We start from the raw sequence: 20,628 nt of genomic DNA, 5'->3' as shown, positions 1-20,628 counted from the left end.
CCCCCCCCCCCCCATGTCTCCCCAAAGATGTTTTATTTTTATTTATCGTGTTGTGTTGCCTTTTACCCGTTCAACTGCTAGCCGCAGCGAGCACACTTTCATTATGTGGCTCAGGTTCTCGTTTATTTGTTCATACGACCTTGCGTGCCGGTGGTGTCTGTAAGGCACCTCGTTCCTCAACTTCGCACCACGTGGCTCAAAATGCACGGGATGATTTTTTTGTCTGCCTAGTGAGCCAATGAAAATCATCGAAGTGTTGAAGTCAATTACACGGATTTGAGAAGGAAATACGTATCAGGGTTTTTGTAATGTCACGAGTAGATGAAGAATATCTCGCGTGAGGTTTAATGAGGATATTATTATACTTGAGTGAAACAGGCCGACGGCCGTGGCTGTGGGTTAGAGTGTAGGATTGGTACGCGGGAAACTCGGGTTCGCTCCCCAGCTGCGTCGCCAAATTTTCTGACAATCGTACAGTTTGATTGTCGAGCGGGAGTCTCGTAAAAGAGACGACTGTACCTGAGCAGGTTTTTCCGTCAGGTCAGGTTTTTCCTTGTCCTTCGGCGAATGCGGTAGGGGGTTGGGGGTGGGATAGAGGGAAAATCGTAAAGACCCGAGAGGATAAACGAAAGAAAAAACTAGTAAAATTTCGCACCTCTTTGCATGGAAAAATTGTGAACCAAAACGTAATCTTTATCCGTCTCGCGCGCATCTCCCTTATGTTTGCCCGGGGCTAAGTGATGGAAAATTTACCGAACGGATAACTGGAAAAATTTATCCTTTTCAACGTACTCTCTCGGTCAAAATTCACAAATATCACTTTTTCGGTTAGAATTATGTTTCAATGTAATAAAATTTACGGAATTTAAGGAAAAATAAGAAAAAAAAATTAATCATGATTAATAATCATTATTAATCATTAAATTATTAATTATTATTTAAATTGAATAATAATTAAATTATTTATCTTTTGACTCGTAGTTTTTTTCTGAATTTCCGTAAAAAATCCTGAAATACACATTCTTCCCCACAATTACGTGAGTTGTTGCGTAATTTTGCCGGGAGTTTTCTTCCCATGTATGTTCATATAATTTTTTGTGGGTTGAATCATAAAATATATTAGCACTTACCGGTTGTATCAACAATGTTTTCCGGGTGCTGCCATCGGGGACCTTTTTACTAGCTGAGAAAATTCCCAAAAAGAGTGGCCTCTTAACATTCATCTTGAAACATTCATTAACGGCATAATCCCAAAGTCAACAAGATGAGATTATCCGGTTTGTTACGATTTACGCACCGGTAATCCCAGAGGGTGCAGGTTTTATTCCCGTTGAAAGCATCTTCGAATTCTTCTCCTAATTTATCCCCACTGGAAATTTATTCACTGTCTCATAAAGAAGAGCAGACTCAAATTAATTGTTGAGGAGTTGAATTTCATTGGGAAGTATGAAGACTCCTGATAGCTTGATTGGGAGAGTAACGGACCGGTGATCGGTAGATGCGGGTTCGATTCTCGCGTTGGCATCTTCAAATTTCTGGCCGAATTTATAACCACACTCCCCCCCCCCAAATTTCCCACTGGCTGGAACACAGAGAAAAAAATGTTTTGATTTTCAGGAACTTGTCACCGATTTTCAAGCATTGATACCCAATCATTTGTGATGCTGGACGCAGACTAGAGTGATCCTGATTATGACACGGAGAGAAATATTAAATAAAAATTACGTATTTTTTCCGTAATTCCGGAGCGAAATGCGAAATTTTTCCAGAGCGTTCCGCAATTTTTATCTGAATCTCCTGTGAAAAATTACGATACCGCCACTTAAATTTTCTGAGTCGATTCCGTAATCGGTGAGGGAATTGTGAGTTCCGTAATTTTTACTGAACATTTCTCTCCGTGCAGTAACTTTTATCATTGAATTTTGGTGAGAGATTGCCAAAAATTAGAGGTGGATCTTTGAAAATCAGTGACATCAGTCTGAAAATTAACCCTAGTCTGGTTTTTATTATTATTTTTTTATTATCTACATTATATTATATAATACATATAGTACTCTATTATATATTGTATATTACACATAGTTTATATAATATAGTATAGTATATAATATAACATAGCATTATCGTAATATCTTTAATGTATGCTATCATCCTTTATAGAAAATCTAATGACACAATACGCCGAATAGATTGGTTTTAAAAAACGTAACACTAGATTTATTCTATATAAAAAAAATACAATACATACCTGAAATTTTTCCTTCGGAAAACTTGACATTGACTTCAGAAATCTAATATAACACTATTCACTACAATTGGCATACATTGAGCCCCATGCGCGCGGACTAATCTAGTATCCTTAAATTGTTTTCCCGCTTCACTACTGAATTAGTGCCATATCCCTGAAAATCAAAACTTCCTCTCTGTGAGCCTTGTCTCCATCAAATTTCCCCAATTCCCCGAAAACTTGAAAAGCATCATGAAGAATCAAGCTCTCCACTCAACCTCTCAAAAATAACTTTCCTCCTATTCAAATGTTAATTCCCTTATTCCACTCCACGAAATTATCATTCAAGACGGATCCACCGTATACATCGGTATGTGCCACGCTTGCCCCGTAGTCCGGGTACACCAAGCGTGACTCGCCAGTCCATTCTCAAAAAAAGCTACCGAAACCCCAACAAGAGAGAATTATCCCAAAAAAAGCAAATCACCGCAGAAACGTTATACGGAAAATGTCCAGCATAAACGAGCAGTGACTCCACCGAGGTGAGCCCCCGTCACAATGTTGCACTCGTCCCTCTCGTTTTTCCCAACCATTCGCCAAATGCTGCGTGCACTCACGTATACATCCCCCGACACTCCAAAGTACGTGGTGGCTATACGGTATCTGTGCAGAATGAAACAGAAGGAAGGATGATGGTGGTAAAAAATCAAAACAATACCTTCCTCAGAAAGTAAAATACACCAGTGTTGAAAAAAAATTCTTGCGCTGTTGTCTTAAAATAATAAATGTCACTCTCTATTTTCCCACCCCGGGGGTTATTCATGGTGCAGTGTCTTTATTATTTCCCATAAAAGTCCGAATAAAAAGAATATTCATCTCTCTATATGGGCCATGAAATACGCAATAAACTTTTGTAACTCGCCTTTGTGTCTATATGCCCTCTCTTACGTTGCTCCTCTCTTGTACAGTATTTCCAAGACGTTGCCATTGACCCCGAATGGAAGGAACGAGAGGAGTAACAGACGAAAGGTAGGGAAAAAATACCGAAACAAGAGATGGAAAAAAAGAACCAAGAACGAATGAAGGGGGGCATACACGTCAGAGGCATTTGAAAGTAGAAATGTTTCTTGAGGAGGGGCACCTCTTCTGTGCTCGACTTTAAGCCCAACCGTCTTTTTTTCATCTCACTATCTAACAGTTATCGATCGTTGCCTGTATAATACAACGTGGATATCGAGGCACAGCGAACGATTGAAAGCGAGTTTTGTTATGTGTGCGTGATGCCAGTGAGTTTCACCTCTCTTTTAAAAAATTATTTTAAAAAATCCAGGAAAATTCCCTCAGCCAATTCAAGATGTGAATCATCTCGAGAGGCGGAATTGCCCTCCCTTACTTGTAAACGAGGTGAATCCAACGAGAACGCAAAATGATCGCTAATTACACGGCGTGAGCGTTTGATGTTGAAAAAAATTTTTATAAAAAATTGTGGCAGATCTCTTTCAGCTATTTTTCAGTGATTCCAGAGGGTCCGCAGGGCAGAGCCAAAGATTGACCCCTAACACGCACGGCATTCCTACATTTTTTCTCCCTCAGCTCTCTCTTTGTTTCACTCCCTGTTTCGTCGGGAGGCTTTTTTTACTTCACTTACTCCTCGCTCTTTTTTTTCCTGCTGGCTACAACGCCTTGCATTACATACATGTTTTGGAAAGAGGCATCATGAGGTGAGGGTGAGGTCTATCGCGTTCTAGCCACGTACAGAGAGGGCGTCGCCCGTGTGCTCTGTCAGTCGTGCATGTCCTCGTGTTACTCGCGGGGGGGGGGGGGCTCAAGCCAGAGGGGAAAACAAATGGACGTCACGGACGCCTGGCTCCAGTGGGAACAGGAAACCACCGATTTCAATCTCGGGTACCAGACCGACTTTCGTGCACACACGTTCAGCCTCGGTGCATCAATGCGTACGGGGATGAATGCTGGGTTTCATCTTGATGTCGAAAATTTTCCATGATCCATTGAATTTTTCTCTGGGATGTATGGGGGCTCTTGGAAACTAATGATTCATTCCAGATCGTTTATTGCTTTTTTCATTATCGAATTCAAAATTGAGTTGTTGCTTGAAATTGTTTTTCTATGTGTAAAATATTAGACACGTATTCTTTTCTTTATGACGTCTCACTCGACCGAAAGAGAAAATGACGGTCATTGAATCCCGTAGAAAAATCTAATTCTATCATTTTTTTTTCTGTGAAATTTTTCAGTAGATTCGGCGAAAAACTCACAGAATTTTCAATAGAAGTTCAACAGAAATTTGATAAAATTTTCTAGCGAATTTGATAGGGGACGATGGGGCAAAATGAAACACGGGGCAAAATGAAACAGCAAGAAAATCTTGTGATCTAAGGGAGATAGGACGATTTTCATGAAAATCTTTTTTGTAGAGAATTTTACAAGCTACAAAAAAGGTCCTTTTCAAAAATGTCCTATCTCCTTTAGATGACGAGATTTTCCCACTGTTTCATTTTGCCCCGTGTTTCATTTTGCCCCATGCTCCCCTAGATTTCTCTCTATAATTTTTTTGTGCGTATATAAGCAATGATGAATTTGTCATTCTTTGATATCTCATTGTAAAACTTGGATGGCTACCAATATAAATTGATGATAAAAATGTTCCGATTCCATCTACTAATCAATCGCAAAATTGCTAATTTTGTTCCAGAGTTCAAATCTAGGTCAAGAACTACTCGACCGTGTTTTCCGACATCTAAACCTCCTGGAGACAGCGTATTTCGGTCTTCGTTACCTGGATCACGAGAACCAGACGGTAAGAGAAACAATAATAATATGTCTGAGTCTAAAATCGGATTACAAATGAAATGGGATGGGAATTGGATGGAGAAAGTAATGGGAGAGGAGGGACAAACAAAATTATCGAAAATTTCTCGTTAAATTGACGATAGTCTACTCCCGATTGCCACCCCCTGCATCTCTGTCCCTCGTCGTTATGCTTGGGCCCAACTAAACTCAAATTGAATTCACCCTTTTCAAATTAATTCCCCAGAAACGTAAATCCTTACCGGGCTTATGGGAATGCCGTCGTTGATAACTTCAACGTTTCCCTCACTTGAGTTGGAATTTGACTCTATCCAATTGCTGGAGAAGCATTCCAGATCATCGTCAAAGTTTGGACGTAATTTCCGGTCTGGTCCAACCCACCGAATAGATTGTATTGCGTTTCTCTTATTGATTATAGTTCTTTTTGGTTTGTTGATTGCCTGACAGCAATGGCTAGACCCCAGCAAAAAAATTAGCAAGCAGTTGAAGGTGAGGAAGGGTGACTCAATGCCAGATACTCATACTCTCTACTTTGGGGTGAAATTCTACGCAGCTGATCCATGCAAACTCATTGAGGAGATCACAAGGTAGGGATTGATGATCCTATGTTGAGAAGAGATACGTTAATTTGAGGGGATTGGAGAGGAAATTATGACCTATAACAACAAACAAATGGGGTCGTTCATCACCCCACTGTATTTTTTTTTTAATGACCGTTTATATATGAATGCACCCCACGGGATTTTCCAATATTCCAATACTTTCTTCAGTGGTTTTTCAGTACTGTTGACTCAGCAGAATCCTCAGTTCTGCATTAGGCGTAAATCTGGGTAATAAATTTTCAAGTTGACCCTTGAGTAGTCGCAGCTCTTCACGGAACGTTGTTGGCCGCACGGTGGGCGATTCGCAGTCCCGTGTATTTTACAATTTTTGTAAAAAAAAAAAGTTGGAAAAAATTATTTCTCTGTAGTTTGCGGGTAATTTTGAACCTTCAAGGAAAAAGAAGTGAGGATATCAAATAATAAGTCGTTAATAAATATTGATAATTAAGGGAGTTATGATTTTTTTCTTTCGATAAACGAGTTTAGGTGAATTTTTTTTCAGTGCCTCCTACATCTAATTTGAGTTTAGAGCTAATGATAAGCTCGAATTCCCTTTCGGCAGACAGAATGAGCATAAAAAATCTCCAAAATGAGATGTTACTTGTGGCGTTCCCAAATCTCTTATGGACTTTACGCGGCAAGACCTGTTTTTTTCGAATGATAATTATCTTGAAAATCGTTTTCTTTTTATTTTCGATATAAACGATCAGTAAGATGACGAGGAGTTTGGTGCAAATGAAAGTTATTTCTTTGTATCAGTTTTACTGCATTTTAATGGTTCAAGCAGGTCCTGAGAACAATTGGATTTAATAGACCTTTTCATTCTGGAAATCTAGGGGAAATATTTATTTCGTTCATTCAACGAAAAAATCTCCGAAAAAACCATGGAAAATTCTGATAAATATTGAACTTTACAATGATATACACTTGAGCGCTCAAAAACCATGATTTATATGTAAATTCGATAAAGTGTCCGCAAATCCTAGGGGAATTAACATGGGAAAAAAGTGTCCGCAAATCTAGTGACTCTCAGAATGAAAAGGTCTATTATGGGATTATCTGGAGAATGAATTGATTTCCAATAGAATATTACTGGCAAAGAGAAGAGCCAGCATAGAATAACTAGTGGATAAATAAACTGAGTTTGTTTGTGGCTGAAAATAATCAGTAGTGATACCCCGAGAGCTTACAAATAATCGGTCATTTTCGGATAGCTTCATTACAAACAAACTATCAAATTTCGCAGGTTGGAAGATCAAATGCAAAAATTGATAGTAAAAATGAAATGAAAAAATTTAGAGATCCCTTGATTGGGAATGGCGAATGTGTTGGATTCAGATCTCTTCAGAGTTATACAAAACGTGTTAGAATAGTGCAGTTAGTCCTTTAAGTAGTAATACCCCAAGAGCTTCAAAATTATTGGGTGTTTCCCGACAGCTTCATTGCAAACAAATAAGGGTGTCAAGTTTTGCAGGTTAAAAATTTTTTTTGCAAAACGTGGCACGATTGTTTGTTTGCAGGGGACCTTGAGGGGAATACCCGATTAATTTTGAAGTTCGAGGGGTATTTGTCGGATTATTTTTCCCAATCGGATTCTGGCCAATCAGAGTGCAGTGGACAACATCAGGAGGTGAATTAGGGAAGATTTGAACCAATTATGTTGATAGAATAAACGGATTTCCGTAGACTGTCAAATACGAGATTCGATCTAAAATGAGCCGAAAAAAATGAAGAGCTACTGTGAAATATTCAAAAGCTAGCAGGAAATATGCGAAATAGAACTCTCTGGTAGCCTCGAATACTGCGCTCTGATTAGTCGAAATCTACCAGGGAAAAATAATCAATAAAAATTGTTTTCCTTTCAGCCCTACTTGAACCTTTCGTCATTTAGCAATGATCGCAAATTCGTTAATTTACGGAATAATCTCACAATTAATTTCAATTTTCAGTAGATTACTTGTTTGAACCATTTATATGCAAATTTTCAGACTTTATACTTGAAATTTCGAGGGTACTCTTATCCTATCCCCTTGAGCATGAAATTCATTTCGTTTCATCACTTTATGTTTCAAACGATTAATTGTGTCCCTCCACAATAGCTCTACCAGTCACTATCCCAATTACGGTTCTATTTCTGAGAAAAACAAATCTATTCATGAACATTCCCATTGAAATACCAGTCCATTCGACATGATAAAACCGTTTAAATTGAGTCGCTATTCAGTATAGGAATTAAACGACAAAGTTGATCAAACGAAATGAAGCCATTGAAATGAACGAAACTCGTTAATTCCCCCTTGAACCCAGAGGGGTTAAATGAGCTACTTTGTTGAAGACAGATAAAGACATGGGGAAATGGGAGAAAAAGGAGATTCTAAACTTGTTTAGAGTTTAGCAAAAGGGTGAGACGATTGAAATCGGGGGGGTCCAAAGTTGCCTTGAAGAAATCGACCCAACAATTAACGGAACGCACCAATTACCCCAGCGAACGAGAAGGGGTAAATTATAGAGTAGCCATCATTTCATGTTGGATGTTCGAATTCACGTCGCTTCCAGGTTCTCCTTCCGATCGGTGAATTATCCCTGGGACTCTTGGCGTATGCCCAGGGGGCCCTATCCCCTGACAACACTCAAATTGCAGAGCCCCATCTAATTTCTTTGCTTCATTATTTTTGTTTTTGTTTGGCTGTTGTTGCAGGTATCAATTCTTCCTACAAGTCAAACAGGACATTGTTCAAGGAAGACTGCCGGTGTCTTTCGATCTAGCGGCAGAACTTGGTGCTTATGTCGTACAGTGTGAGTAGATCAAATTAAGCTATATTGAATATGCTTATGCAGTTCACTGAGAATTGATAACTGAAAATGATCAGGAGTTTCGTGTAATGATTACATTTTTTAACATTTGTAAACACTATCGTTTCTACCGCGAATACTCGGAGAATGTCAGGCGAAAAATATCTTCCAAGCAGATAAAGTTTCTGGAGCAGAGGGAAACAATTTTGAATAAAACTTTTCACTTTCTTCGCTTTACATCTGCATCCAGTCCTTTCTTCTTTCAATAGCATAAATGTTGGTTTATCCGCCCTGTGGTTTAATCTTCGATATTTTAGTGTTGTAAAATATGCTCCTCGAGATGAGACGTAAAGAGCGACCTATATCAAATAATTAAGAAATGCCCATTGACATTTTATCTGATTATACACGGAGAGAAAAATTCAATAAAAATTACCAGAAAAAAAACGTAAAAATTACGTTTCGCAACGTAATCCGCATCCCTCGCGGATGACGTTTCGTCATCGTTGCCGTTAAAATTCAATAAAAAGGGTGAGTCGGAACTGACATTGTACGAATCGCCACGTAAATTCTACCATTATTTCCGTGAAAATTAACCACCCGTCTGATGACTCACCGCTATGAGGACAAGTCGTTCCGTAATTTTTGCCCAAGGATTGAGAAATTTTACGGAACGGAACGTAGAACCTCACGAGCCTCATAAAAATTGTTGAACATTCAAGAATTTTTGATTTTGGAGGCATAATAAGTCGGCAAGTTTCTGTAAGATTCTACTTCTTCGGAAAAAATTACGTGACAATTTCACTGAACGTTTCAGATTTATTCTCTTCTATTTCTATAAAAATTTCCGAAAAACGATTACCCATTGCGGATTACGTGAATTGTTCCGTAATTTTTACTGAATATTTCTCTCCGTGTATTTGAACTTCCTGTATTTGAATTTCCGTGTATATGTATAAAATTACATTATTACATTATTTTATGGTGCCAATACCTTGATGAGTTTCATCCTGAGGACTAAAAACAGGAGTCGAAACGTTGACGAATTCTTGTTGCAACAATAAAATATTGAAAAACTAGACCACAATGTTCGCGTTACATTTTTTCTTTGATTTCAATCACAAAAATGGGGAAAGATGTTTCAACCCATGTTGCTGGTTGAGTCAAAATGTTGTTAAAATTTTCAATTTATAATTTTTAAAGTTGTCCAAGAGAAGAGGAAACATTCAAATTTTAATAAATAATCTATGCTCTATAATAAAAATTCCTCAAGATATTTTCCTACCTCCTTTGGATTTGAAGGTATTTATCAAATACTCCCGTATAGATTATTCCGGAAATATCTTCGGAATGGAAAGGTTCGGAAAAAACATCGAGTTTTCACTAAATTTTTTTCAATTTTTAATATTCAAGCTGTCCTCAAAATAATCTCACCGAAGTAAAATTAAATCCCAATAATTTTCCATCAGGAGCCCAGAAAACATCATTAATCCCACCCCTCCAAAAACAATTATCAAAGTCTGTGAGCAATACTTGAAACCTATACAAATGCACAAAAGACGTGGCGAATGCATTAACACGGGGGAAAAATCTTGACGCCCGACAGAATTGTCTCTGATCCCCCACAAAGACTTTCCCGCGCTTTCTCATGCCCATCCTTACGCTCTCTGCGACATGGAATGATAAAAGTGACGCAAAAAATGTCTGAAAAAATTAAAGAAATATGAAAAAAAAAATCCTGAAAGATGTAGAAGATGAAAAGAGGAGAGGAGGCAAAAGACATTTGGGTTTTCCGCAGTTATCAACCGCGAGATTCAAAGTTGCGGGCAAATAGAGATATACGTGGCAAATGTTTGCCGTCTCATCGTGCATCAAAAGATACAAGGAATGAATGTTGGTCGTTTATATGTTCCACCTGAGGGGCAGGCGGAGGGAGAGAATAAAATAGAGCCACGGGGTCTTCTTCCCGAGGATCTTTTTGACCAAATGAAAGTGAAAGAGAAATAAGAATAACATAAACTACCAACCGAGGTACTCCCAGTACTTCACTGAGATTCTGTGTTTGACCGGAGTAATATGTGGAATAACTCATGAGACTGAAGGCCCCCGAGAGCACACGATATGCACTCTTATGAATTAACCAGCGCGGTCTATTCAACGTTATCGTGAACCAGTAATTCCTCCTACATATTTTATTTATTAATCTTATCTGACCCTACTTAAATGATGATTACTCCTCATTCAGTCCCTCCCACGTTTTCGATTCGACCTTCCATTATCCCCAGTCTTACGGAGATTAATAGAACTACTTTGATTCTATTTGAGATAATAGTTTGCAGAGATAGTGAAACCGATGGTTCCCTCATTTTTATCCCATCGACCATTTTCTCCCCCCATTCAATCCTCTGTGAATACACTTGCCCCCTCGCGATAATTTGTATTTTTAAGTAAATAGAAATGAGAGAAGTGCAGTGACAAGTGCACTCGGTGCATGATGACAATTTTAATGATGTACTTAAAAAAATTCCATTTCACCTTCAACTTCATTTAGACATTTTATATGATGATACGTAGTTAAATTTCCACGATGTTAAATTTCATGTTATAAAAGATTCTAGCTGTTGCGGAACAGACCATTAGTGGCGAGATTTCGAGCATAAACCGAGTGCCTTTAGGGGGCTGTAAATATAAAACCATTGGCCAACACACCAGACATCCATCAAAGTCAGGTCATTTAATTACAAACAAAGTATAGCATTATTGTTTGAATGATGCATCCGTCAGGTCTTCAATGTAGCTAGTGGTTGAGGGCCTTCAGACGCATTGGAAATATAATACGGCATCGGTTTGCTGGTGGTTTTTGAAGTCGTTAAAGAGCGGCTCGAGTTACACTCGAAGCTAATCGATCTGTGGTCTTCCTTGTTACTCGAGATGTGTAATTCCTCGCTCGTTCTGTACTCCAACTTTTTACATTCCCTTTTCATATTCTTTAATGAACGCGTGCCATGACGATTGCGCCGTTAATCGTTGCAAGTCTTCGAGCGTAACGAGAAAGGCGGAAAATGGATTGGTGGTTTTGCTATTCCTGGAATTAGAGGGAATTGAGGGGATACGAAGGGCTCAGGGCTTTTCATTTATTTCTGCAAATTAGTTTGATTTTTAGTGAATTTTATCGTTTAGTTTTTGTCTCTATTCTCTAGCGGAACTCGGTGATTACGATCCCAGGAGGCATTCCCTCGGCTACGTCACGGAGTTCAGATTTCTCGTCAATCAAACGGCGGAACTTGAGGCTAGAATCGTTGAGCTCCATAAAACACTTGTGTAAGTGATTACATTATTCCGTGAAGGAGTGGCCTATCGGTTTTCCTCTATTGGTGTGTGATTTTTTTTTTTCAGGGGCCAACTTCCCTCCGCCGCCGAGCTCAATTACTTAGATAAAGTTAAATGGCTGGAAATGTATGGGGTTGATTTGCATCCAGTATTGGTAAATATTTATCTTCAGTGTCTGAAAAGTTTGGCTTTTCAATATTTGAGGGGATTTTTTTTCACCATTCGGTATGACTTTTCAGGGGGAAGATAACGTTGAATATTTTCTCGGTCTCACTCCCAGTGGAATTATTCTTTTGCGGAATAAAACCAAAGTGGGAAATTATTACTGGCCACGGATCAATAAAATGTACTACAAGGTGAGTTTGAAAATAATGGGGGAGTTTAGTAAATTATGTTTCAATTTTTCAAAACTCTTCAATGGAGAAGTTGCTTAGTACCTAGTCAATTATAACTTTGGAATTTTGTGAAAACTTCACGTATCGCAATTCATTAGAAACTTCAAACTTCATAACTCAGAGGTAAAGTGGTCAAGGATGAGTCTGAAAATTATATACAACTTATTTTGGAAATGTCTGTTACACATATTAAAGTTATGACCGCCTGTGAAATTCTATCTTTGAACCGCTAGAAAACATTCTAAAAATTTGAAAAAAAAATAGAAAGTTTAGTTTTGTAGAAAGATTGATAAAACAATTTAAAAATTGCAATTTTTGAAAATGACGAGCATTTTCTATTTCAACCATAAACATCATTTGTTCGGAATCGTAACAAATGTATTCATATTCAGAATTTTACCAGAAATCAATTTAATGTCTAAAAAAATTAGGTTTCCGAAAGTTGAAACAAATCCAATCAATATTCATTTATCAACCATGAATGTTTTAAAAATAATAATGTTCTCACCCAATTTAATTAACAATTTATTTTATTTTATTAGAATTGACAAATTTGTTGATTGAAAATTGTTGAATCTATACTGTGGTCGGTGCCAAACTGTAAAAAATACTTGGATATCCTTAAAAACCGAAGATTTTTCGGATTTTTTGAAAGGTACTCTAAAAACGAAATGCCTGTAATTGCCATAATTATCTCCACTTCACCATCCCCCCTCCCGCCAAACGACAAAAAAATAATTCTAAAAAAATGTACAGGGTCGTTATTTCATGCTCCGAGTGAGTGAAAAGAACTCGGAGGAACGAACTCACGGCTTCGAGACACCGTCGAGAGGTGCCTGTCGTCACTTATGGAAATGTTGCCAGGAGCATCAAGCCTTCTTCAGATTGATGGCCACAGGTCCACCCCCATTGAGTCCCTATTCCCGTTTTCGTTCTTACAGTCCACCGACCTCCGAGAAACATCATCAGGGCTCAATTCGTCGTAATCCACCGCCAACATTTCAGCGTGCACCGAGTCGTAGGGCCCAGAGGCGTGTAGTTGAGGGCCAAGAGATGGTTGGCCCGTTCGTCGAAACCCCAGCAATCGATCGTAACATTACGATCAACTCGAGTAACTGCAGTGCCTCAAGGCACATAAATAATTCCAGTCCAAGAAGTACCAGAAGTGCTCCATGGACGCAGAGTCAACCGCGTGGACTTTATACATCGTCAAGCCCACGTTCTGTTAGATCAGCAGGAACTGCACCTGCTGTAAGCTCAATATTTGTCTTCTTTACTGCCTGATCAAGACTATATTATGACCCTCGCCTTTTTATACGGGTATTCCAGTTTACTATCGTTTTTCTGGCCATTTCGAAAGCATTTTATTCCGTGTTTTATTGTAATTTGATGGGTCGAAAGAATCATTTCTTCTCACTCTTATCATTACTTGAGTACGGGAGAAGATTGTGGAGCAGAAATGAACGAAACAAGCAGCTCACCCCTCTCTTGTTATACACACAATCATTCCGATTGGGAGTGATTTCACGGAGAAAAAAGTTTCTAGTTTTCAGAGCCAATTTACTGATTTCCAGTTTTTGGTCATATTCAACTTTACCAATTGTTAATAGTTAACGAATCTCGTTTGGAATGAATGAATCAGTCTATCAGTGCATGATTGGCCTGGAGAAATGTGCTCCTAAAAAAATAAATTCTCCCAAGAAAATAACTCCTTTGCAAAAGTAATTTTTTCTCAGTGCGCAGAACTCGCTTTCGGCTCCCCCTGCAACCACACATTCGCCAGAAAAAATTTCTTCGTCACGATGACGAAAAATACTATTTCCTAGAAACAAAACAAGCAGCTCACCCCTCTCTTGTTATACACACAATCATTCCGATTGGGAGTGATTTCACGGAGAAAAAAGTTTCTAGTTTTCAGAGCCAATTTACTGATTTCCAGTTTTTGGTCATATTCAACTTTACCAATTGTTAATAGTTAACGAATCTCGTTTGGAATGAATGAATCAGTCTATCAGTGCATGATTGGCCTGGAGAAATGTGCTCCTAAAAAAATAAATTCTCCCAAGAAAATAACTCCTTTGCAAAAGTAATTTTTTCTCAGTGCGCAGAACTCGCTTTCGGCTCCCCCTGCAACCACACATTCGCCAGAAAAAATTTCTTCGTCACGATGACGAAAAATACTATTTCCTAGAAACAAAACAAGCAGCTCACCCCTCTCTTGTTATACACACAATCATTCCGATTGGGAGTGATTTCACGGAGAAAAAAGTTTCTAGTTTCCAGAGCCAATTTACTGATTTCGAGTTTTTGGTCATATTCAACTTTACCAATTGTTAATAGTTAACGAATCTCGTTTGGAATGAATGAATCAGTCTATCAGTGCATGATTGGCCTGGAGAAATGTGCTCCTAAAAAAATAAATTCTCCCAAGAAAATAACTCCTTTGCAAAAGTAATTTTTTCTTAGTGCGCAGAACTCGCTTTCGGCTCCCCCTGCAACCACACATTCGCCAGAAAAAATTTCTTCGTCACGATGATGAAAAATACTATTTCCTAGAAACAAAACAAGCAGCTCACCCCTCTCTTGTTATACACACAATCATTCCGTTTGGGAGTGATTTCACGGAGAAAAAAGTTTCTAGTTTTCAGAGCCAATTTACTGATTTCGAGTTTTTGGTCATATTCAACTTTACCAATTGTTAATGGTTAACGAATCTCCTGGAGAAATATGCTCCTAAAAACATAAATTCTCCCAAGCAAATAACTCCTTTGCAAAAGTAATTTTTTTCTCAGTGTGTGAAGTCGCTTTCGGCTCGTCCTGCAACCACACATTCGCCAGAAAAATTTTCTTCGCCGCAGTGACGAAAAATACTATTTACTAGAAACTAGAAACTTTCCTTCTCTGTGTAACATGAATGCTACTGTGAAAAGCACTTCGAGCTATTGAAAATGGTCCCTATCAAGTTCAATTCCGCTACATTGCCATCCAGTCGTATCACTTCCATTCATGTTTCCCTCGGAGATATGAACACGGCGAATTTATAAATTAATTCCATGCGACCGTCAGCGTTTTTCTTGGTAAGAGGAAATATCAAGAGATTCCTTTGAAAATTTCATCAGCTACCAACCAGATCTCCGGATGCTTCCTCCCAAATTCCTTGTTTCCGCGATAAAGACAAATTAATAGAAATCGATTTCATTTATTACTGATGTTTTCCTCAGCTGCTGAGTAGACTCCAACGAAGGAGCAGCTCCGTTGAGAGCCAGAGCTCTGGTGACAGTCACAGTCGCAGTGGACACAGAAGAAGAAGTCACAGCCACAGTCACAGGAGACACAGTCGCCACTCCGACTGCGAATCCGAAATGTCTCGGGGGTCCGATAGCAGATCTGGGCATAGAAAACATCGCAGAAAACACAGAAGTTCGCGAAATTCACGGTAAATATGTGCTTACATGTATGAAGAAATGAAGCTATGAATAATAAATTTATCGACGTACCTTCGAATATTTTCATTTCCGATTGAAGTGGAAATAAGAGGCTCAACTTGCTGGAGAATTCAATGCATAGAATATCTTTGGGTAAACTCTTTTTCCCTTTTCTTATTATCATTTTCTATTTCTTGCAGACACGAATTGGTGGACTCTGAGCCACAATGGAGGGAGGCTCAGAGGAGGAAAGGAGAAGGAGTTCAAAGAGCCGTGGCAAGCATCTTTATACTTTGAATTATTAACAATAATTCCTGTACTGAAGTGGTGAAACGTATTAAGCCGAGTTGTTGAACTGTCGAGAGACATTTCTTCGTAAACTTTTTGCCCAAATTCAAGTAGTACTATTCACCGACCGTCGTATGGTATTTAAGGATATTATGGAGGGCTCCGTAAAAGCAACGAACTGAACGCAAAATCTTTAACACATTATTCAATCTATCTGGAAGCCGTCTAAAGACGGTAGACGGCGGTAGAACATCTATAATTATCGCGGAACATCTTTACGACGATCTTAAGAATCGTGAGGTTCAACATTGGACCTCGAGCTCCCTCTTCGCTGCAATAAATCTTTGTTTTTTCCCCGGTCTGGACTATCCAATTTTTTTAGTAAATTTTTCTTGTAAACTAATATCGAGAATCATCCTGGTTTCCTTCTACCCGCTCCAAAATCCTATTCAGCCCCCTTTCAATTCATTCCTAAAACCACTCTTGAGATAATTTCATGATAGTTTTTTTCATCGGTTCATCACGTTTCATCCCTTAGATACAGATCGAAAAACTTAGATCCCACTTCTCGCTCATTTTCAGGTCAGTCATACAGAGCCCAGGAGACGACATAGAAGCAGACATCGATCCCCATCCCAAAAACTGCCAGATGAACTTAGAAAGTGAGTCCCCTTCGCTACCCAAAATCCCAGAAATACGATCGCAGAACTCAAACGAATTGCAAAAAAATAATCCTTCAATCATTTGCAGACACTTAGAGTTTAGTTTAATCGACACATCAGGCATGAGTGAACAACAGCGTCGTGAAATATCCTACAAAGTCGTACAAACGCAGGGACTTGCCCAGATGCATCAACAGTCTGTCAATCCACGTCTTAATGGCGTGGACGCCTCGTTACCTCCTAGGTACGATGATCTCAAGAAGACATCAGCCCACTACAGTCCCCCTCCCTTGGAGGATGAAACGGGATCTGTAGTCATTGTTTGAAAGAAAAGAAAAAGTGAAACAAAAAGAAAAAAANAAAAAAAAAAAAAAAGTAAAAAAAAAAAAAAAAAAAAAAAAAAATTTCCCCCCCCCCCCCACTATGCATGCCTCGTTTATTCGTTTTACTATTTTTTACTTAATTTATTTGAAGCATGTACATTTGAACTGGAGTTTAAGCATGCCCTTTATTTATTCGTTCGAAGCATGATTTACATTAATAAATCACTTATTAACAGCCTGTTGCACATTGTTTATTTATTTCCCGTGCATTAGCACCAATTATTTGCTTTTTTTCGATACATTGGGAGAAAAAACAACCGAATATCACAAAAATAATTTCTTGAGCTAAAAAAGAGCATCAATATTCGATCAATCCACAATAGGTTATCGACAAGAAATCGATGTTTTTCGGCATGAAGTGCTATTATACTGAACGAAAAAAAAAATCGAAAGGAGAAAATAATCTCGAAACGACAGGAAAAGTTTGAAATAAGGAGACAGGGTAATATCTTTTCGTCAAACTCATTGCGTTGCGAGCGAGCGACGGTAATCTTTCAGGAATGTCTGGCGATTTTCCTTTGTATGGCTTTTCCATTCATTCAATACGAAAGCCCATTATTTGTGATTCACTGAGTCAAAGCTTTTCGTATTTTGAGTCATTCGCTCATCTCCTGACCCGAAAAAAACGATTTCATCACACTGTCCCTAAATAGTATATTTCGATACGAGTGAGACGGAATTTTCACGAGTGTTAAGTTCGCGGGCCGAGGCGAAGCCGAGGGCTGCCAATCACACGAGCTGAAAATTCCCGTCTCACATATGTCGAACAATATTTTTCATCACGCTGTGACGAAAAGTGGACTAAGACGAAAAAGTCCAATTTCCGCCACATTGTGATGAAAAATATTGTTCGTAACTCGTGAAAAAATGTTTTTTAGCTCGTGGGATTATATCACTCGCCTTCGGCTCGTGATATAAACCTCCCACTCGCCAAAAAACNAATATTTTTCATCACGCTGTGACGAAAAGTGAACTTTTCGGCACGCTCCGCGTGCCTAAAAGTCCAATTTCCGCCACATTGTGATGAAAAATATTGTTCGTAACTCGTGAAAAAATGTTTTTTAGCTCGTGGGATTATATCACTCGCCTTCGGCTCGTGATATAAACCTCCCACTCGCCAAAAAACACTTTTTTGCACTCGTTACGAAATATATTATTTTGCCAGTGATGTTACGTTCCGCGAGTGGCTGAACTGTGCTCTTTTTCGTTTACGAAAAGTAGACGAAATAGTATATTTCGTAACGAGTGCAAAAAACATTTTTTCACGAGTTACGAACAATATTTTTCATCACAATGTGGCGGAAATTGGACTTTAGGCACGCGGAGCATGCCGAAAACTTTACTTTTCGTCACAGCGTGATGAAAAATATTTTTCATCACAATGTGGCGGAAATTGGACTTTAGGCACGCGGAGCATGCCGAAAACTTTACTTTTCGTCACAGCGTGATGAAAATATACATTTCTTGAGCCAACAAATTCTCACTCCATCGTGAAGTATTCATGTTCAAGTCATGAACACTCCACGACATTCGTACATGGCCTACCCAATTCTACGGGATTCTGGTCCCATATCATTTATCCTCAAAAGATAATACATTTGACTGAAGAAATTAGTTTTGTGATATTAGGTCGTTTTTTCTCTCAGTATACGAAAAAGGAAGCAATTGAATTGAGTGAGAGGGGCAGTTTGAAGGCAACAAGAGATTAACGCTTTCAGACCGATTGGCACGATCGACAGAAGGGAGAGACGAGTGCGTCACAGTCGAGAGGGAATTTACGAGGCAACTTCGATAAGATCCAGTCGATATGAACCGAAGTATCCGGATGTTAGGTACGATTATGAGAGGAGAGATTACGACGCGAGTGCACGAAATAGCCGAGTACTCGTAGGGAGTAATGCGGACAGTGGACTTGGTGAGAGCACACCCCAGGATTTCTCCAGCTGCTGTTCAAGTTCTGCTGACAGTACGAGAGCACCACGAATGGTAGGTTCAGCATAAGATTGGTTTTAATAACACTGTGTGATCGCCTCTGCTTCATTCATTGCTTCATAATCATTTGATTATTTCCTCGTTGGCTTAGGATTGAATTTAATACTAATAATTGTTTTTCGGAGAGTGAAGTTTTGGAGGTTTTGTGGAGTTGTTTTTCTTCTAAAATTTCATTTGGAGGGAAATACTGCATCGAAGTGGTAAAATAGAATGAGTTGGTTTATTCCATTGATTCAATCATGCAATTATATTCAGGGGGAGTGATTTCAGGGGACAATGAAAAAAAATTGAAAATTTCTCTTGGTGTTTACGGTTAAAATCATTCGTTCCAAAGATGATGATTGATTCATTGGCATACTTCAATACCGACATGGAATTTTCTCGACGAAATTACCTACTACATATAATGAAGTGCCTTTTTTTGACATAACGATAGGATGTAATGTTTGCATTAAGGTCTTGTCTACGAAGATTGTCAGTCGTACATTGTTGTCCCCGATGGCAACCTGAGCGCATATACTCCACGAAAACTGAATAAAAATAACTGTGTCTGTACTTGAAAGAATACACTGGTGTGAGGGTTAATTGCTGTAATTGCTCAAAAAAATGATGATTCGAGATGATTTTTTTTTAAATCACGAGGCCAAAGAAAAAATGCCTAGGACACAAAAAAATGCCTTAAAATTATGAATTTAATCTCTGAAAAAGAGATATACAAAGAAAAACCAAGACTAGAAAATTAAAAATTGAAAATCACCGACGAAAAAGTTATTCTTAAATAGTTGACAAAGAGGAAAAATGTGGCGGTTAAGTGCGGGTAGCGAAATAAAGACTCGTGGTTGAAATAATAAAGTCGTTTGTATTTATCACGTAAGATATGTTTACAATTGAGACTCAAATCGGACTGACACTTCCGGTTGGGAGCGCGAGGGTTTAAATACCTTTTGTTATGGTAAATTCGAGAATTGTCCAGAAATTTCGTGAGGGACAAGGACAGCTTGATGTTTGTCTCGAACGTAACGATACAGAATATTCGAGCCGCGTTAAAATAAAATGATAATTCATTATGGCTCGCGCCAAAAACAAAACTGAAAATTCAATTCCTTTCCCTTTGCTAGTAGAAAAAAGTATATCAATTCATCGGACTGAAATTTTGGAATTGTCGCCAATATTCTCCATGTGTCTGATACTATTAATAATAAAAAAAACTAACTTTTTTACTGAACATCGAAAAATGCCATTTTTCAAGGACATACATGACATCCTTAGGATATTTTGTTCGAAAAAACTAAGTGATAACGTTAATCTGGAATTCACATAGGATGTTTTTAATGATAGTGAGATTATGTGTGGATTTTCATAGATTTCGTTTTAAAGTTATTAGCAATCAAAGTCGGTGTTTACACATGGGATCTTGTGGAGATTTTTCCCTTTGCGAAACTGCGTTACCATGTGCTGATAGAGTGAACCGATCGACTTTCGAACCCGTCCAGAAATCGAACTAATTTGCATATTTATCGTAGGACAAGTGTTAATGCAGGGGAATGGAATTTTGTCCTCTGTGAAAACCATTATAATATTCATGAATTCAATGAGAGTTTATGAAACCTCCTTGTTCGTTCGATTGCTGGACGGTTCCTCTTATGTAGTTTGAAAAATAAGCCGCCTTAAGGTCGCACGTATAAGAAATACCTTATACTGT

The 20,628-nt window shown here is 38.5% G+C and overlaps 1 protein-coding gene across 2 annotated transcripts in view; it reads left to right on the top strand.

The window, feature by feature from the left end:
• The window catches only part of LOC107035695 (band 4.1-like protein 4), a 37,009-nt gene that overhangs the window by 14,972 nt on the left and 1,409 nt on the right, over positions 1-20,628 (top strand). Inside the window, exons 3-14 of one of the 2 annotated variants that reach the window (XM_015253253.1) lie at positions 4,941-5,045; positions 5,504-5,643; positions 8,357-8,454; positions 11,652-11,772; positions 11,848-11,935; positions 12,021-12,137; positions 12,933-13,427; positions 15,398-15,612; positions 15,802-15,877; positions 16,472-16,551; positions 16,640-16,795; positions 18,674-18,920. In XM_015253253.1, coding sequence (XP_015108739.1) covers positions 4,941-5,045; positions 5,504-5,643; positions 8,357-8,454; positions 11,652-11,772; positions 11,848-11,935; positions 12,021-12,137; positions 12,933-13,427; positions 15,398-15,612; positions 15,802-15,877; positions 16,472-16,551; positions 16,640-16,795; positions 18,674-18,920 — 1,938 coding nt within the window. Of the gene's footprint in view, positions 1-4,940; positions 5,046-5,503; positions 5,644-8,356; positions 8,455-11,651; positions 11,773-11,847; positions 11,936-12,020; positions 12,138-12,932; positions 13,428-15,397; positions 15,613-15,801; positions 15,878-16,471; positions 16,552-16,639; positions 16,796-18,652; positions 18,921-20,628 lie in introns of both variants that reach the window. The other variant, XM_015253245.1, reaches the window with a different exon arrangement.

The sequence above is a fragment of the Diachasma alloeum genome, unplaced genomic scaffold, assembly GCF_001412515.2.
Source record: "Diachasma alloeum isolate Michigan unplaced genomic scaffold, Dall2.0 Dall_scaffold_00176, whole genome shotgun sequence".
NCBI lineage: Eukaryota > Metazoa > Arthropoda > Insecta > Hymenoptera > Braconidae > Diachasma > Diachasma alloeum.
Note: the sequence above shows the minus strand (reverse complement) of the source record. Positions and strands in the feature narration are given on the sequence as shown.